Raw genomic sequence first — 19,603 nt, 5'->3', positions numbered from 1 at the left:
CAAACAAACAGAAATATTTTCCTTTTCCGGAAATTAGCATTTCTGGAAAATATGTATTTTTCGGAAAACGTTTTACAGCAACCAAACACAGCCAAAATGTCAATGGTATTTTTGGACAACTTTTTTTTTTTTTTGAAACTGGTATTTTTAGACAACTGATGAAATATAATTAGATCCGACAATCTCAAATTCGTTGTCCCCATAATCCTCAAAATGTTAACTAGACCACCATATAATATAAAGATTTGGTGATTTTCTTCATACAAAGTTTGATATGGACAACGAAAATTACATCTACATATATACTTTGCGTCAAACAATAAAAAATCCAAGTCGTGCACTTCATTGCGACAACTGTTGTAATATGCTAAGGTTCATGTAAGAATATTCCTTATTAGAAAAGGAAAACTCCCAAAACATATTAACTACAAAAAAAATCCTACAATATAATTTTTTAAGTGTTTGTAATCACTACCATTAGTTTTTAAAATAGAAAGGAAAAAAATACTGTATTAAAGTAATGTAGAGATAGAAGTACAGAAAAAAAAAAAAAAAGAATTAATGAATCAGCCTGACGAACTATGGGTCCGTTTGGATTGAGCTTAGAAACTGAAAACTGAAACTGAAAACACTGTAGCAAAATAATTTTTAAATGTGTGAATAGTATTGTGGGAAATAAAAAAAAAAGTGGAATAAACAGTGATCTGTGCATTCACAGTTGAATTGGAATGCGGCTGCCAAAAAAAAAAAAAAAACAGAAAACGCAGACGCTAGAAAACTCTCAGCCCAAACAGGCACTATATCTATCACAGAAAGCAACAATCACGTCTTTGTTATTTTTTTCCTCAAAAAGAAAATATTTGTTATTTCTTTCCAAAAAAAGAAGAAGTTAAGTAATTAACCCTATGCAAGGAAAATACAAGAATGCATTTAAGTTCGACATGATGATCTAAAACCACAAAATCTATGGTATTACAAAATCTTTATTTTTATTTTTATTTATTTTTTTTTATATAAGATAGAATTTATACTTTAGCCTAATGTAAGTGTATATGTGTGTGAAACTCCCTCATAAATGAGAAATATAAGGTCCACATGGTGGACAAGTGATATGGTCCACCATTCTACTAAAAAACTTCCACTTGTTTAAAATTGTTAGTTATAGAACTTTTTTAAACAGAAATTAATTACTGACTTAGCAATTTTAAACAAGTAGAAGTTTTTTAGTGGAATGATGGACAAATGACATGGTCCACCAAAGGACTTTATAATTTCTCCTCATGGAGACTTGAACTCCGGCTCTTACTCCTCACAAGCACTTATACTTGTGAAGTGACAACTGCACTAAAAGTGCGCAGTGGTAAAACTCATGTTAACATGTCATTATTACAAAAATATAATAATCCTTGATATTTTATAAAAACATGGTCTATATATTAAATACTTAAAACAACCAATTTGGATCATGAATATTAGTTAGTGTGTTAGGAAAGTGAGAGAAGACACAATCTCTAGAGACATAAAAAAATTCATAACTGTTATATAGTAAGTTGTAAATGGTCGATAAAAAAAATTAAAGGAGAAGTAAAAATTTGTTATTTTAATTTTTAACTGTTGTGAATCAGAGTTATTCGAACCTCATTTACACAAAAAATTGATTGGTATCTTAATTTGATAATAAAAACAAAATTATTATAAAATAGTGGCGGTTTGTTAAAATTCAATCCTATTGATAAAAAAATTGTTGTGAAAACTATTATAATTTTTTGTTTTTATATCTATAACATTTACATAAAAGAGGAAAGAAAAAAGAAAAAAAAGAAAATAAAGTGGCCGTAATATATTAGGGTTTGTTTGGATATAGCTGAAAACAGAAACTGAAAATACTATAGTAACATAATTTTTAAATGTGTGAATAATACTGTGTGATATATTTTTAATGAAAAAATTGTTAAAAAATGAAGTTTGTAAATCTCGTAAACAGGACACACGGACCCATTTGTGTGCACTGTTTACACAGAAAAGTCAACAATTATAACTCCAAGAAAAAAGAAGTAGCAAAAAACGCAAATATAGCTCTTAAACGCTGAATACAAATGCCACCTAAATAAATGGATTGAAACATGGGGCGATAAAACCCATTGATTTCTCCCTAGAAAAAAAAAAAAAAGAAAAAAGAAACCCCAATGATTTCCAATTATTAATTAACTTATTATTATCTAATATTTTTCATTGGATTATTTATATAAATATAAAAAAACTAAATAATAATACTTTATCTCTAGTTGGCTCCCACTTGGCAGGCCGCACGTGTTGAAACTTTAGACATATAAGAGCATTAGCATTGGGAAATGCTAATGCTATTCTATTTTACAATTCTAAAAACTCACTTTATCATTATACCATCTTATTTTACAATACCTCCACATCCCAAACTTCTATTTTCCTCTTTCACTCATTAAAATAATATATTTACAAAATAAAATAATATATATCAAAATTATATCTGATCTCTCTCATCTCTCTCCTCTCTTCCATTTTCAGCTCTCTTCCAGACACAGCAACCCAGAAACCTCACAGCAACCCACACAACAACCCAGAAACCTCAGACCCGAAACCCATGGCCACCACCATCACCACGGCAACCCCCCACCTTCACCACCATGAACCCACATGACCCATAATAAAAACCCCACCCCCTTCCACCACGCCACCACCCCACGGCAACCCCAGAAACCCATGGCCACCACCATCTCCACGGCAACCCCAAAAACCATGGCCACCACCATCACCATGGCAACCCCCCACCTTCACCACCATGAACCCACATGACCCATAATAAAAACCCCACCCCCTTCCACCACGCCACCACCCCACGGCAACCCCAGAAACCCATGGCCACCACCATCTCCACGGCAACCCCAGAAACCCATGGCCACCACCATCTCCACGGCAAGCCCCCACCTTCACCACCACGAACCCACATATGAGCCATAATAAAAACCCCACCCCCTTCCACCACCACCACTACCACGGCAACCCCCAACACCACCACCATGAACCCACCAAAAAAAAATCCATCCCAAAATCAAATCAAACCAATAGCAAATTCCAAATCCACAAGATGACTCACAAAAAAAATCAAGTCAAAATTTACACAAACCCAGCTACAAACCGATCTCGCCGCTGCAAACCACACCGAAAACCCAGAAATCGCCGCTGCAAATCAAAAATACCCAGAAATCGCCACCATACCACGCCGATCGGACTTCCCAGTCTCACCTCCACGCCGGACCCACGACCCACGGCAGAAAAGCCCACCGTGAGAGAGAGACGTGATGAGAGAGAGAAGCTGTTGTGGTGAGAGAGAGACGTTATGAGAGAGAGAAGAGAGCCGTTGGGGAGAGGAATGAAAAGAGAAACAAAGGGAGAGAGAGAGTCAGAAGAAAGGAATAGAAAATTAATATAAGTTATACAATTGTGCTACAGTACTATTCTACCTTTAGAATTGTACTGTAGCACAATTCTAAATATTTTTGCAATAGTTCCTTATAGCATTCTCTGATGCAGTGGTTATTTGGTCCATTTATGCTAAAATACCCTTAGATATGGCTTTAGCATCTTCTGATGCTAATGCTCTAACCATAAAAACTCCATCAACGTCTCATGAGCAATTTTTCTCTTTTATTTACCACTCATAATTCATTCCTCACTGTAATAAAAAAAAAAAAAAAAAAGAGTAAAATTTTCCCTACATAAAAAAAACAAGTTTTAGAATTTCTTAGCTTAGCTTTAGACAGTTTGATAGAGTAGACCTCCTTTTTTATTTTATTTATTTATTTTATATCACTTTGGGTTAAAATTTTAATTTTAATAATAATAATAATTTTTTTTATTTTTATTTTTTTATATTTCTCTAAAACATCTCTTTCAAAGTTTCGTCTTTTAGGGTTCCAAATCAGATTCGATCGTATCGCTCCTCTCGATTTTCACACCCACTTTCTTTTTTTGTTCTTCTTCCTTAATTATTATTATTAATTTTTTTGGAAATTTTTTTTTCTCATTTAGGGTTTCGATCTTTTTGTCGTTAACCTCTTTCGCTCTCTGCTTGTTCGAATCCAATTCCTGAAATAGAATTTTAATTTTAATTTTTTTTCAAATTCGAAGTCGTTTTGGGGTGCTCTAAAATCTAAACGGTGAGTTTGTGATTTTTGCCCCAAATTTTTTTTTTTTTTTTTTTTTATCAGGGTTAGGGATTTTTTTGTTTGTTTGTTTGTTCGTACAATTTCATTTCCGAGCTTTGCGTTCTGTTAACTACGAGTTGTAGTGGTAGTAGTAGTTGATAATTGGTAAGCAGTGATTGGGGTTTTTCATTCTTTTGAAAAATTTTGAACTTTTTTAGGGTTTGGTTATTGTATTTTTTAGGGATTGTACTGATTTGCAGCGAATTTGCTTTGATTTTTTTTTTTTTTTTTGGGGTTTTGTTATGGTAAATAGATAAAGCGAGCTGTGTGTTAAAAACAAAAAAAGAAGAAGCAAGAAGAAGAAAGTTGATTTCTTGGAGGGGCATTTCTTCGTAAATTGTTGAGAAATTCAGGGGTAAATGTTTTCGCCGAACATGAATTCTGTGCCGGAAGAAGCCGCAGTTCCGGGCACAGTGTTAATCCCAATGCGGTTCGTTTGGAAACATGGTGGGAACAGTGTTTTTCTTTGTGGCTCTTTCACTCAGTGAGTCTCTGATTTTTTTTTGGTTTCACTTTTTATTTGATTGTTATAGAATGCTGTTAGTTTAGTTTAGTTTAGTTTTTACTTATTGAAAAAGTGCTTAATTGGAAGTTCTTTTGTTTTTGTGAAGGTGGGCTCAGCTTGTGCCGATGTTGCCCGTTGAGAATTGTGATAACGTGTTTCAAACTGTTTATGGCTTATTGCCTGGATACCATCAGGTCAGTTCGTGGGTAATTAGTTTTTTTTTTGGGTACTTTGAAGCAATGCCGTGTGGAATTTGATGTTGGATCACGTTATTAAGATATTTGCATTTATGATATGATGGTTATGTTGGCGAATTCAATTGTCAAGCTTGTGTTAGCAACTTGGGGGTTGTTTTATAGTGGGTCGTGATTTGACTTGTTGACAATGGGTTTGAAGATTTGGGTTAGTGCTGAAGCACTTCTAGGGTGTAGAATGGGAGGCAAAAAGCGATAAGTTATTGAAATGGTTGAAGAAGTAAATAGGCTTGTGGCTAAGAACAGTGAGATCTATATCAGGAGCTGAAGCAGATCGAGAAGATCATCTATATAAGGATGTACCTAATCACTTCGTGGTATTGTTTTTTATTTATTTCTTATGTTGTTATCATCATCGTCAAAGAAATGAAATATTTGGCCGTAATTAGGCGTATTGTTCTGTGGAATTTGGTTGAATGTATTTCTGCCAAGAAGAGAATATTTCGGTTGACAGTTATTGAGGAAAAAAACCAAAAAGGCTGCTAGTTTTGAATTAGAGTTTGTGAACCAGTTCTCCTTCACAGCGATTAAAATGAATGAAAGCAAATTGTTTTATGGCATGTTATTTGAAGAAAAGCCAAGTGGGTGCTACCCAAATACACATGAATGGCCACACGTTCTCAAGTAGATAGAGTTGTATGTAGGCAGGATATGATTTGTTTTTTGGATAACATGGTGAAACTTTCTAAAGAAGAGCCCTTTGGAGTTGCCTCTAGCTAGTAAAACCCACAAGAACTAGTTTCCAAGTAATCCAAGGGTATTCACCCCTGACGAAGTTTCTAGTGTAAGTATTTGTGACAAAATAAATGGATCTAAGCTTTCACAGAGTTAAAGTATTGACATTGATTGGGTTTTCTCAAAATTCTGTTCGAGTGAGTTTTGGTTCATCCTTCTTTTGGACTTTCAGGGTCTTTGATTTTATAGATGTTCAAAACTTTGGGCTTTGATTTTTAGTTCTTTTCTTTTTCAGGTGCCCTTTTGTATACTCATGAGCACTAGAGTTGTGTCCCCATTGATGATTTTTTTACTATGTGTGTGTGTACGAATAATCACGCACCCGTGTGTTATTTAGAATGAGAACATTGAAACTTTGTGCATTTGTAGTGTGGAATTACCTTTTGGGTCTTCTATCAAGTTCTGCATCAAGGTCGTTTGTTTTTAAATCTTGGCAATATAGAAGTGGAATGGATTTCTGGGTGATTCAGATTGTTTATAAAGGTGTAAGAAACAAGACTATAGCATACCAAGCATGGTTAAAGTAGAAAGGAGTGCGTTTGTGGCTGAAAAAACTGATACAATATAAATAAACTCTTTCTTCACCAGTGAAGTTTCTTTTATTTCTTCTAAAATTATATTCTAAGGTTTTAATTATTACTATACTGATATATGGGCTTAAAAGTGCTTGAATCTGTCAAAATAAATTTAAGCCTCAGAAATTCCTTTTGTTTGAACAAAGAATGCTACTATGAGTGAGGAATACACATTTTATGCTCTGATGGTAAAGATGTTTAAATTTTGATTCTTCACAGACATGAATGTCCTTATATGTGGATTATCTTGCATGCAGTACAAGTTCTATGTTGATGGACAATGGCGATATGATGAATCTGAACATCATGTGACTGGTGAATATGGGATTGTGAACACGCTACATCTGTCTACGGATGACATGGATGTCGATACTGAAACCTTTCGGCGTGTGGTGAGTCAGTTATACCATATGTTTGAAATCATGATTACCATGATACTTATGCTCTTCTTGTTGTCTTTTGTTTTGTTTTGATTTTGCTGGAAGTCAGGAGTCTTAGCGATATCTATATGTCTCTGTGGGCTTGACTTGAGGAATTGTTTGAACTTTAGTGTTCTTAACACCCAGCCAAGCTTTGCTTATTTGAAAACCTATGAGCCTATGGAGCAAGTGTTTATTTATTTATTTTTTTAAGTCAATCGTAACTATCAGTAAGTACCACTTCATGTTTCCTGAGTGAGCATCTTTTGGATGGTCTTACCTTGTCATATCCAATGCAACAATAGGTTCACAGTATACTTTTGGTATTCTGTTGCATCTTAACATTTAACTTTGGGTTAAGCTTGTGTTTGTCTAGTGCTCTAGTGCACTAGACCCAACACGATGTGGACACATGGCATATTTTGGACGTGTCCGAATTGTATTGGGTCCAATGCATTGGGGCAGTGGACCCAGGCCAAACCCTTAACTTCATATGGGCTGTATCTTTTCCACTTATATAAAAAAAAGGTTCTTCTGTTATGAATTATATAAGTGGACTGGGGTTCTGATGTACAATGCAGGTCCGAGTTACAGATGGTACACTGACTGAGGTAGTGCCCAGCATATCAGAAACTGATTTACAGGCATCCCGTCAACGTATATCTGCTTTTTTGACTAATCACACTGTTTATGAGTTACTTCCTGAGTCAGGCAAGGTTTGGATGCTTTACCATTAGCCTTCATTTGAGACTCACAATTTACTGTCTATATAATGTTGATCACCGTGAATTAGTCATTTTTGTTCCCAATTTGAAAACATCTAGCTTACAGGTTGTTGCTTTGGATGTTGATTTACCAGTGAAGCAAGCATTCCACATATTACATGAGCAGGTATCTACTTTATTTTCCCCCAAGTTTAGAATTGAGTTAAAGTCAATTCTGCATATTTTGAAAGATTTTTTTCTAAGAAACATGTATTGGATTATTACCAATATCACCTCACTTGCCACTAACCCAAAAAGGGGAAAAGAGGGTTAAAATTTTTCTCACTTTCTCTTGGGTCAATGTACACTGTTAATCTGATATATGTCAGAGAATAATGAACATGCCTGAAATGAATCTACTGTGACTTTTAATTAGCATTTTGGAGGTGCTAAGGTAATTCTGAAAAGTGAATCAGATCATGTCTTTTTAATTCTTTTTTTAGGGGGAGGGGTGGGGGAGATTAAAGCTTTAATGATGAGAAGAGAAACAAATTTCCATAGTAATCTCTTTATTATTGGGGCCCTTGTGCATCCATGTCCATCCTTTATGTAACCTAGCATTGTGCTGATAATGGAGTTAAATGTTCCAGTCAATTCATCAAAGCTATTGTGGGATGAAATTCACCAAGTCTCTGCCTTCACATTTGTAGTTTTTCTCTTGTTTTTGGTATTCTTGAGTATTCACTTATTTTCTAAGAAAGGGCTTGGATATGCATCTCTCTAATTCAAACTAATTTCAGGGAATCCCGATGGCTCCTCTTTGTGACGTCCGCAGGGGGCAGTTTGTTGGAGTTCTTAGTGCATTCGATTTTATTTTAATATTAAGAGAGGTATGTGTTTGTAGGGAATTATGAACATTTTCTGCTAGTGAGTTTTCCAAGTGCAAACTCTTCTTATGGCTATTACGTTTTATGATCTCTTTCACGATAAAACTAATGCATTATTCTTGAAGCTACCAATATGCCATGTATAGGGATTATGGGCTAGGTAAGATAAACCTGTTAGATGTCACCTTGTTTTATTTTTCTTCTAATATCAATTTTTGACAAAACATGAGAAAGTTTTTGCTGAACCTTTTGGGAACATAACCAGTAGGAGAGGAGTGTCCAATTCACCTTATTCAGATCATTTTTATTTTTGACATTATTCCTTTGGGTTTCCTTACCCTGTAATATTTTGAAGGAAAAATCTGAAGCATTAGTTATGATGTCTTAACAGGACATTTAGAGGAATGAGTATTTAATTGTCTCTGTATACTTATATGTATGAGTAACAGGTCTAGTACCATGGTATTTATGAAATTTTCATCTTCAGATGCACAAAATGCTGCATTAGACATATAATTTGAGTGTTTTACCTATAGTAAACGATGTGTACTTGGGCAAAATTTTTCATTGATAAAGTTTTGTTACTTATAAAAGCAAGTGCAGCATTCAACAAATTTAACTTGTGTATGTGTTTCTTTTTTGGTGTCAGCAATATATTTATTGGATTTTTAATATTTGGTGCAATTCATACTAGATAAGATCTTATTGTTTGTGTGTTTCTTGTTAAGTTCAGTTAAATATATACTCATGTATATGTGTACTTGCATGGTTAATGGTTAATAACAATTGTTAAGCATGCTAACTCATGTTTTATTTTTAGCTTGGGAATAATGCGTCAAATCTGACAGAGGAAGAACTTGAAACACATACTATATCTGCTTGGAAAGAGGGAAAGGCGTATCTTAACAGACAGAACGATTGTCATGGGAGAGCATTTCCTAGGCGTTTCATCCATGTAAGTGTAGCATCTGGTGTGATTTTATCTCTAGCATGCAAATGGACCACTTGGGTTTGCTATTTTCATTTTTTAGCTCCCTGTGGATTAATAATGCCCAAGAGATGCTAATGATGCGTACTTTTTTTCTTTATTACAAAAATTAGATATGTTAATGATGTGTATGTGGGGAATGTTTATGTGTCTATATATTTTCATACAACACATGCCTCATATTTTTCAAGATGTACAACAACAACAAAGCCGTAGTCGCAAAATTTTGGGTTTGGCTATGGATCCTCATTAGATTAGTCAGGTCGGCCACATGTATTCTTTTCCTCCTTTCTAAAATTTCTATTCTATTTAAAGTCATATTCTTTGTTATTCTCTTAATTGACGTGTCTTTGTTTTATTACTTCTACTAAAGTGATTTTTGGTTTGCCTCTACCTCTTGTTCCCTCAACTTGGATCAACTCACTCTTTTTTCCCGGTGCATTTCTCTTTTCTTTGAAAATGATCAAAGCATCTCAAGTGGCTCTCCCTTATTTGTTCATCAACAGGGGCTACCCCTATCTTTAAGCAAATTTCCTCATTTTGAATCCTATCTTTCCATGTATTAATTGACTTAGAAACATTGTTTTTGATAAATTAGAAATTCTGACAATTTCAAGAAGGCATAAAACTAAGGTGTTTGACACCTTCTTGAGGTAACATAGAAATTTGAAACCCTTAATTCAATTTTGAAGAGGCCATCATAAAAATTTCTTCCCATAAATCTTAAAAGTGTCAAAGAAAATAGAGACTTTTATTGAAGTTGTTAAAGGTGCCATTGTAAATCTTAAGTATTGTTTGATACATGGCTTTAATCATAATCTATCATGATAGAAAATAGCCTGTCAGCCATGAGCTAGTAAATAAACAATAAATGCAATGACAACAGGAATACTATGGTGCTGTATCTATGGTTTAATTTATACATTAAGCTAGCTTATTTTATTTCTTTAAAATGAGCTATACCAAACACACACACAGACTACATGTGGTGTAACGGCTCTGTTGACACTTATTGTTGTGATGCTTGAGTTGTAACTGCTGTGCCATGGCAAGTTCAAAAGTGCATGTAGAGTTATTATAGCTTTTTGAGGTCAACTATGCAGTTCTTTCCGTAAATTGAACTGCAGGGTTGATTAACTTGCCAATTTTTTTTCTTGTGATTTTATATCACTGAATTTCTCACAGCACTTTCTGTTTTAGAAAGGCAGCATTTTTTACTGTTGTCCACTGTCCTCATCATTTATTAATTGCAGGCTGGTCCAAATGATAATTTGAACGATGTTGCTCTCAAGATACTGCAAAATGAGGTGGCCACAGTTCCCATTATCTATTCATCTTCCGAAGACGGATCGTTTCCACAATTATTACATCTTGCTTCACTTACTGGAATTCTAAAATGTAAGCCTTTTAGTAACTTGCTAATTAATAGTACAAGGTTTGTAAAGCTAGCTCGCTAACTAATGACACATTTAATACTAAACTTGTGGACGGTATTTCAGGTATTTGCCGATATTTTAGACATTCTGCAAGCTCATTACCTATCCTCCAACTGCCAATTTGTTCAATTCCTGTGGGTACATGGGCTCCTAAAATTGGAGAATCAAATCGTCAACCGTTAGCAATGTTGAGACCTAGTGCTTCTCTTCGTTCAGCATTAAATTTGTTAGTTCAAGGTAGGATTCTTGCTTGCATCATATGCAGAGAAAAAGGAAAAAAAAGGGTTGGTGGGGGGGTTTGGGGGGGAAGAGATTTTCTACAGCATACCCATTTACACATTATTATGAATCTGAGGACTGAGGATGTTCATCTGCATGTTTGTATTGTTTAAGTATGTAAACTGCCTGTATGTGTTACTGAAGTTTTGATGGAAACTATATGTAGAATGAATAATTATTAAAGTTTTGTGTGTGTATATATATTTTATATTAAATGTTTACACTTCATTGTGGAATAGAATTTTTTATTGTTTTTGTGCAGTGGTCTCATGCCAAGGAATGTTTGTTTTCTAATTTGACCTTGAAGTCTTATTGAAGTGTGCAGTCACCCATATCTTGAAACATTTATAATGGATAAATTATTGAGTATGGTGCATTTCCCCCATTGGTCACTTTTTTACAGCACTTGTTGCTATGCATCTCTAATGGCTGGTTTCACATGTGGCAGTTGTGTTATTATCGCTATTTGGGATTTGTAGCACACTATTAAGGCAGATAGCCTTAAGTATGTTTTGTTTGAGTTTAGACAGAGTAAAGTGATTTCAATGATGTATGAACTATGAATTTTATGGAGAATAATTAGCAAAATTCATTGAGATTGATGGTGGAAAAGAGTTTCATTTATAATTCTTTAGTGCAAATTTATTATCACCACAATAGATATAAGATAGGTTTGTGAGATTATATTTGCCTCCCTTACCTCATTGAGCCTATGGATAAGCATGGTAGAGGAACTCTTCCTTGACTAATTGAATAAATTTCAGCTTTGGTTCTTTTAGCCATATTTTTGCAAAAATGTGCTTTTGCATTTGTTATCATTCGTGTTATCCTTTCCTTTTGCAGCTCGAGTAAGTTCAATACCAATTGTTGATGACAATGACTCATTACTGGATATATATTGTCGGAGGTTAGTACATGACATATAAGTCTCATTATATTTTTAATTATGGGATGCTTGTTTTTAAGAAGCTTGGAATTAATTCTTAGCTACCTTTTCTTTGACTGTGCGGGATATTGTTCATTATCTGTGCATGTTGTTGACAGTGATATAACAGCATTGGCTAAAGACAGAGCTTATACGCATATTAATCTTGATGAAATGACAGTTCATCAGGTAACGACTGTAACTTATTTATAATGAATTGATCAACTTTCTTATACACCTTTTTCCCCCTGAAGTAAAAATTGTCTTTTTGTGTTATTACTTGTAAAAACAAAATTACAAATGTATATATTGTCAAAGGTTGTACTTAAAATATATCCTTTGCACACGTTCATCAACAGGAAAGTTGTACTCCCTGGTACTTGACTTTGGTTACAGAATCAATTTTTTCTTAGCTTAAGCAGGCAAAATCCTTTTTTTTTCTTCTTTTCTGGAATAGGCTAGAACTCTCCAAGCTTTCCCTTGTGCTTCTATTTTAGATTTGTTAGAGTTCTGTTCTTTGAGATGCTGATGTTGATCTTTCTTTGAATACTTGGAAGTTTTGCTATTTCAATAAAAGTTTTTTACCTATCAAAAAATCTTTTTTCTTTGGACCCTACTATGGTTTCATTTAAATTTCAACTCAATTAAAGCCTTTTACAGAATCTATTTTTGTTAAGCTTTATAGAGGCAAAAATCCTTTTTCTTTGGACCCTATTATGGTTTTATTTAATTTTCAACTCAATTAAAGCCTTAAATCCAACTAATTGCATTGGCTGCATTTATATTTTGAGTTCTGCCTTTTGGTGCTTACTCTCTCTCCCTTTCTCTCTCTCTAGGCATTGCAGCAGTTGGGTCAAGATTTATACTCTGCTTATGAGCTAAGGAGTCAAAGATGTCAGATGTGTTTGCGCTCTGACTCACTCCATAAAGTTATGGAGCGATTGGCAAATCCAGGTAAAAGCTTATTTTGTTAATAATTTTCTATTTAAAGCATGTCCTCTTTGTTTCAACTAAAGATTAAACTTTTGAAAGAACCTGTCTGTTGCTGTTGGATATAGGGTTAAAGGGTGTAGTACTATTATCATATGAACATGCATAATACAGGATTATGAGTTTTATGCATAAGCTTCATAGGGATTTTGGGAAGAGTATATGTTAGAAATGGTGGTTTATGTCCTTATGATTGCAAAGTTGCAAGACAATTAATAGATTGTTGTAATTAGCATCCAAAACTTTTTGAAAAACTATGGTTCTTTCGTCCAATTTTGCTCTTAATTGCACTATTTCAACAGACAAGTTGGATATGGTGTTCTTGTTTTTCTTTTTTGTGTATATATTTGTTTTGTATACCCTGGAATGCCACTCGTGCTCTTATTTTGTTGTGCATGTGGTTTAATACCATTTGCTTGCCAATGTTGCAATTACGTGATGCTGTCATCAAAACAAATGGATACAGTTATACTTGTGATTACTTGGCATGCTAACAAACATGGTCACTTAAAGTTAATTCACTTGAGCATTATTTAGAGTCCGAACTCCGCATAAAGTGTATTGTATGGTCACTATTGTGGAGTCTGTGGGGCCTGATACTTCTAGACAATTACACATGATGGGGAGTTACTGTTTATCAATGTGTTGTAGATGGCATTTTCTTGTGCTCTACACCAATTTTGTATACCACTTGGTTTTGTCAATAGGTCAGTCGCTCCCTCTTGAAATTTCTACATCAGATTAACTGCCATATCTAATATTGGGTTTCAGGTGTTAGACGGCTTGTCATTGTGGAGGCTGGCAGCAAGCGAGTGGAAGGCATTGTTTCACTCAGTGACATTTTCAAGTTCTTGTTTGGCTAATTCAAATCAATGATTGATGATATAATTGAAGAGGCTTGTGCAATCACTTAAGATTTCCAGATGTTTATGGGCATCATCACCTGCTCAACTGTTCCATAGAGACTCAAGTAGTTTACACGATGACTTGATCTCGTTTCGCTAAAATATACAATTGGATTGGCAATTGGATTGGCCTCTTGCTTCAACGCCTGCTTTTTTAGGATTTTAGGCTAAAGAAAGAGGCTGTAAATTGAGAGCATTTGATTCTCTCCCAAATTTGTTCATCATCCCCTGTCCATATTGTTATCAAGTACATTATGTCGTTACCTTTAGATGCATTTTTAATGGGGAGCCTGTCGCCTGTAATATTTCTATTCTGCAATGAAGCAAGTGCAGAAAAGAGTTGGGGAAGATGAATACTAAATGATTAAAGTTATGGTGTTAAGCTTCATTAACCCATTAATATGCATTGCTTTTTCAATTTCTTGTGGTCTAATTTAATAAAAAAGAAAAGAAAGAAATTATCTAAATGGCAGCACCAATCATCCCATCTTTTTGCTATGCTTTAAAGTTTAAGTGCTACCCAAGGCCTTCTCCTCTTATGCTACTATGGGGATGATAAGATTTGAGTATGTTGTCTGCTAGAGTCGCAGCTGTTGTGGTATGGAAAGTGAGTTACTAAACTACTGCCGAAGGTTGCTGCTGGGGAAAATTATTGAAGCAAATCCAGAAAAGGCCTGGTTTTGTTTACCACCTTGAATCAATTTGTTATCTCTTCCCGTACCAGAGCTTTTGTGTTCAGTCAATGGGTTGAAAGGAAAACTTGGAGATTGGCTGAAAGTAATTGTAAGAAGGGTAAGATTTAAGCTCAAAAGGAAAAATAAATAAATAAAGATAGAAGTAACTATAGCTATATTCAACTGATCAGAAAATGCATTTTACATCATCAAAACACAATTTATTTTACACCATCACTTTAACAATATATCTTATGGATCTGTTTGGATATAACTTATTTTTGCTGAAACTGAAAACTGAAAACACTGTAGTAAAATAATTTTCAAAAAAAGAAAAAGCAAGAAATGTCACTTTTCCGTAGACCAAACATCTAATCAAATTCCTATTAAAAAAAAAAAAAAACACCTAATCAAATTAAATAAATAATATCATTTTGGTTTCTGCGTGGTAAACGATGTGCATTGTTGGTACACAGTCAGCTTATGCATACAATAAATAAAATATTTAAAGAATACGGTGCCGTTAGGCATCTACAAAGCCAATATACGACGTCGTTGCCACGTAGGCACCTTCAACAACCGAAAAAAAAAAAAACAAACCCTATATAATCTCAGAAGATCAAATTTGCGTCGCCTCCAAAAAAAAATACAAAAGTGAAAAAAGAAAAAAGGAAACAGTTTTAGAGAGAGAGAGAGAGAGAGAGAGAATGGGGGTATCATCGGAGTTGGAAACACTGAGCGAAGATGAAAGAAGAGCTCTTAGAGGAAGCAAATTCGCACCTCTCCCTTCTTTACCTTCTTCTTCTCACCGTTCCCAACCCAGGTACTAGTACGTACCCCTTTTTTGGTTTTTCTTTGACCTTATTACCCACTCTAGGTTTTTGGTATTGATAGTGGAATTTGATTTTGAATTGAAGGTTGGCGCACCCAGGAGGACCGTTGAGGACGAACAAGGCGGCGGCATTGGCGAAGTTTCTAGAAAGAAAGCTACAGGAGCCTGACGGTTTGGCCTCTATCAATCCCGATCTCGTCGAAATCGCTGTCCAAAATGCCAAACGCACCGTTTTGCCTTCTTGTAATTTCCTTTTCTATACTATTCCTTTTTAGTACTATTTTTTATTCTCTCTTCATTTGGTTCCAGCGTCTTCTACTGATGTAGTAATTTTTGTTTATACGCCGTCGTTTTGGCAAATTAATGAGTTCCAAATTCCCCAAAAAAAAAAAAAAAAAAATCCATAATATCTTTGTATTTTTTGAAAGCATAAGAAAAACTACTTTGTGTGGTTTTATTAAAATATTTAATGTAGCTAATGATTAAATGAGAGAGGAAAAAAAAGTAAACTACGCCATTTAAAACTAGATAAGGAATGATAGGTGATTTTAAATGATGTGACACTGTATTCGTCTTTAGATTTGTTAAATACCAAATACGAACAATGAATTGGATTATATCCCATTTTAAAGCCAATGGAGAGCAGGGGGTGGAGCTCGAATTTTATGAATGGGAGCCAAAATAATAACAAATATAAACCTGATTCAATTTGATAGTGTCATACAAAAAATATGAAGCGTTTGGGGGGCTAACCATATTTCTTTTGAAAATTTTAGGGGTAAAAATCTAATATTTGAGAAGTTTTTTTTTTGGGGGGGGGGGGGGGGGAACCATACATCTCTTGAAAATTTTAGGAAAATTTAGGGGTAATTTTCTAATATTGGAAACCCTTCTAAATGGTTCCACCCCTGATGGAGGGGAACCATTTTGGGATGTGGGAGAGGAGACATAATGACTTTGAAAGAGCGAACCATTTAGCCTTGATACTTGTGGCTTATAAACTATGATTCATGTCTTATTCCTTTTTTTATTTTTTTTTTCAACTTCAAAAATTTTGCAAAACTAAGAACATTTGTCTGAATTAGTGTTTTGTATTATGGTTACATGAATAATTTTTTTTCAACCTAACTGCAGTGGAGACTGATCCTTTAAGTTCTCTTTTTAGCGTCTAGCCATGGAATTTTTTTTTATGCTCGTGTTTTGTAAAGCTTGCTGAATGTGTTTTAAGTTAGATAGAGTGTACTGTGCTGGCTCTGTGTTAATTTTTTTGTGGGTTCTATTTTTGTATACATTCCATGCACTGGGGTTTTTGTGCCCCTTCTTGTACTTTCATAATGAAATTCAAGGCTATATATGTGTGTGTGTGTGCACTTATGGAAGTTTGCTTTGATTTTATTGTTCTCTTTCTTTTGGGTTAACAACGTTTTCAATCATCCCCAGAACAGGGAGACCTAACACCAGGAAGGAACAATTTATTAGGAGTTTTTTTTTTTTTTTTTGGTGTCAATCTGCTTATGTGTCCATGTCCCTGTCCCTGTCTATCTGTGTGTGTGTGTGTGTGTTTCTGCCTATGGAAGTTTGCTTTGATCTTTATTGTTCCCCCTATCATTGGTAAACAACATTTTCAATCATCCCCCCCAAAAGGTAGCTTGACAGAATTCTGTCTGGGAAGGGAACATTTTAGTTGGAGTTATTTTGGTTTTTCTGTCTGTCTACTTACGAGTCCACATCCGTGGTCTAGTTTGCTTCTTTTTTTTTTATGTCATCATATATAATTTATGGCAGAAGTCCTCAAATGGAAATCAGTTCCTAATTCTCTTTTATATCAGGTGGTACGTCAAATTCAGGAACCACTATTCAACATGTAGACTCCTTTGGTGACACTGAGGTGCTTTGATTCTACATCCCTTTAATTGATCCTGTCATAGTAATTGAGATAACTCTACTTAATACTGCCCAAATTGTTGCAAATTTTGCAGGATTCTTTTGAAGAAGGAAAAGAGGAAAAGAAACAAAAGAAGAACAAGAACAAGAACAAGAAAAATAACAAGAAGAACAAAAAAGAGAAGAAAGAAAAGAGGAAAAATAAAAAACGAAAGGTTGTTTGGTAGAGATGTTTTTGTCTTTTTGTGTTTTATGTTTTGACTCTTCATTAATAAGAATTTTGTTTTGCTGCAGTTTGCTGAGGATCCTGGAAATGCTGTAGTCAAGAAGTGCAAACAAAAATTGAAATTGTGATTAGATTGAAGTTATGAAAATTCTATACCTGAAAATTAGTTATAATATGTTTGATTGTGTAAAATATTCTTTGGCTGAGTGCAATCTAGTACCAGTTATTTACCCTCTGATTTTTGGAGGATATGTGTATTAGGAAGTTTTAAGTGCAACTTACCTTGGATTGTAATCCACATGCTCCATTCTTAGTTGCACAATTGAATTTGTGTCTTGTTCCCAGGAAATAATTGTCAAGTTGCAAATGAGGCATTTGGTTGAAGTGATATACTGATATTTACTCTTTTTCCCGTTTCCATTCCGTCCCGTCTACTCTTTGAAACGGAGTGGGATAGGGCCGGGTAGGAGGTATTTTTCCATCTCTTTACTTAATTGAAGTAGGAAAAACCAGGTAGGTGGGTGAAGTGAGATGGATAATTTTTGTCAACCTGGAGATTAGATAGGGTGAAAAGCATGAATTAACAATTTATTTATTTTTTATATTTTTTTAAGTAGCATAAACTAGACTTATTTCATAATGAAAAGACTAATGAGCCATAAGCAGTTATCTTTTTCGTATTACTTTTGTCCCTATTTTCAGTTTTTCACCCAAAATTTGTACTTTTTTATTTTTTTTTGGTTAACTTGAATAGATAAAACAGAAAGACTAGAGAGTTGTGACACTACTACTGCAAAGCCTACAATTGGTAGTACTAATGGCATCAAGCCTAATTTGATTCAAGATACAAGCAAGGGGTAACTCACAAGTAGTATAATCCACAGCCAAGTCAGCTCTTATCACAATGTTGAACCTTGTGATGAGAAATCCTGCTGAGAAGGACCCTACAGTCATCAACCAGAGGAGATAAGGCCTAGAAAAGCTGTTAGCATCATTTAACATATTGATAATCATAGAGGCTAATTCAACAATTAGAAAATCAATGTGCAGCTGATTGCAAAGAGCAAGGCCATCTCCTAAAGCCCACAACTCAGCCACAAAACTGGAGGATGATTCAATAGCACGAGCACAACCTACCACCCGGTTGCCTAGATGGTCTCTAATAATGCCTCCTCCCCTAGCCTTTCCAGGATTATCCAATGAAGAGTCATTAGCATTAAGTTTGTACCAATAAGGGATAGGTTTTTCCCTACTGATCCATCTAATACTACCATGGCTACGGGTAAAATTCGGAGATATGATGAGAAAGTACTCCATGGCCCTATTATGAACCTCCCGAGAGAGATTTGGGTTGGGCCTGACTAAAGATCCAATTTTTTATTATTATTTATTTTAGCCCTAGGAACCAAATGCCATGAAGGAAGTATAATTTCCAGGGATAAGAATCACTGTGATCAATAGAATTAAGGGGCTGAATCTGTGAAGCCAACCTTTTAAATCAGGATAAAAAATTCTGATGAAGGACAAGGTAAAAGGATTCCTGGACCAGAATTTCTTAGCCACAGGACAGTCTCTCAAGACATGAACAATGGATTCTGCGGCTGTGGAGCGAGAATGGCAATTAACACTAATTGACATACCCCTGTGAACAAGGGTGTGGTTAAGTATAAATTTTCCTTTTCCCTTTTTACCACTTTATTAAAATGAGATAGATTATCTGACACGGTTCTCAGGAAGTTACAATATAGAGGCAGGAAGAGTAGTTAATACTCAGTATATTTTTTTAATGAAAATTTTCTTAGTTACTGATTTAATAAAGCTAACATTAACGTGAGAACACCAAAAATCCTTAGATTTTGTTTTGTAAAAAATAAATCCATACAATTGGCTCTATAATCAGTAATCACAACCAAGAATGCAACAGTCACATGACATCTACCAAGAATGCAACAGTCACATGACATCTACCTCATATTGCATAAGGATGCGACATAATAGGAGCTTTCCGTAATCACTTGTATAGTTTAAATTGATCTTAATATAAATATATATATATATATATATATATCGGACTTTGGAAAGGTATTTGACACTGAGGGAGATCGCCATAATTCGTCCAAGATATATTACAGATGCAAATA

At 34.6% G+C, this 19,603-nt stretch overlaps 2 protein-coding genes across 4 annotated transcripts; both read left to right on the top strand.

Annotated features, from left to right (window-relative positions):
- The first annotated feature begins 3,918 nt into the window (after window positions 1–3,918).
- On the top strand, window positions 3,919–14,267 carry LOC115994623 (sucrose nonfermenting 4-like protein). Of its 3 annotated transcripts, none has more exons than XM_031118829.1 (14): window positions 3,920–4,196; window positions 4,498–4,728; window positions 4,856–4,943; window positions 6,571–6,705; window positions 7,314–7,448; window positions 7,564–7,623; window positions 8,237–8,326; window positions 9,144–9,278; window positions 10,565–10,709; window positions 10,811–10,984; window positions 11,870–11,933; window positions 12,071–12,140; window positions 12,788–12,905; window positions 13,713–14,267. In XM_031118829.1, exons 2-14 carry the CDS (start codon window positions 4,604–4,606, stop codon window positions 13,802–13,804), a joined length of 1,431 nt encoding a protein of 476 aa, XP_030974689.1. In that variant the 5' UTR covers window positions 3,920–4,196; window positions 4,498–4,603; the 3' UTR covers window positions 13,805–14,267. The 3 variants fall into 3 exon arrangements, with proteins under 3 accessions (XP_030974692.1, XP_030974689.1, XP_030974691.1); XM_031118831.1 differs by having other exon boundaries at window positions 3,920–4,349; XM_031118832.1 differs by having other exon boundaries at window positions 3,919–4,728.
- An 897-nt stretch (window positions 14,268–15,164) lies between these two features.
- On the top strand, window positions 15,165–17,854 carry LOC115995440 (H/ACA ribonucleoprotein complex subunit CBF5). Its single transcript, XM_031120012.1, has 5 exons — window positions 15,165–15,343; window positions 15,438–15,595; window positions 17,182–17,240; window positions 17,332–17,451; window positions 17,531–17,854. The coding sequence occupies exons 1-5, from the start codon at window positions 15,228–15,230 to the stop codon at window positions 17,588–17,590; spliced, it is 513 nt and encodes a 170-aa protein (XP_030975872.1). The 5' UTR covers window positions 15,165–15,227; the 3' UTR covers window positions 17,591–17,854.
- Window positions 17,855–19,603: the final 1,749 nt, after the last annotated feature.

Source organism: Quercus lobata, chromosome 6, assembly GCF_001633185.2.
Source record: "Quercus lobata isolate SW786 chromosome 6, ValleyOak3.0 Primary Assembly, whole genome shotgun sequence".
Taxonomy (NCBI): Eukaryota; Viridiplantae; Streptophyta; class Magnoliopsida; order Fagales; family Fagaceae; genus Quercus; species Quercus lobata.
Note: the sequence above shows the minus strand (reverse complement) of the source record. Positions and strands in the feature narration are given on the sequence as shown.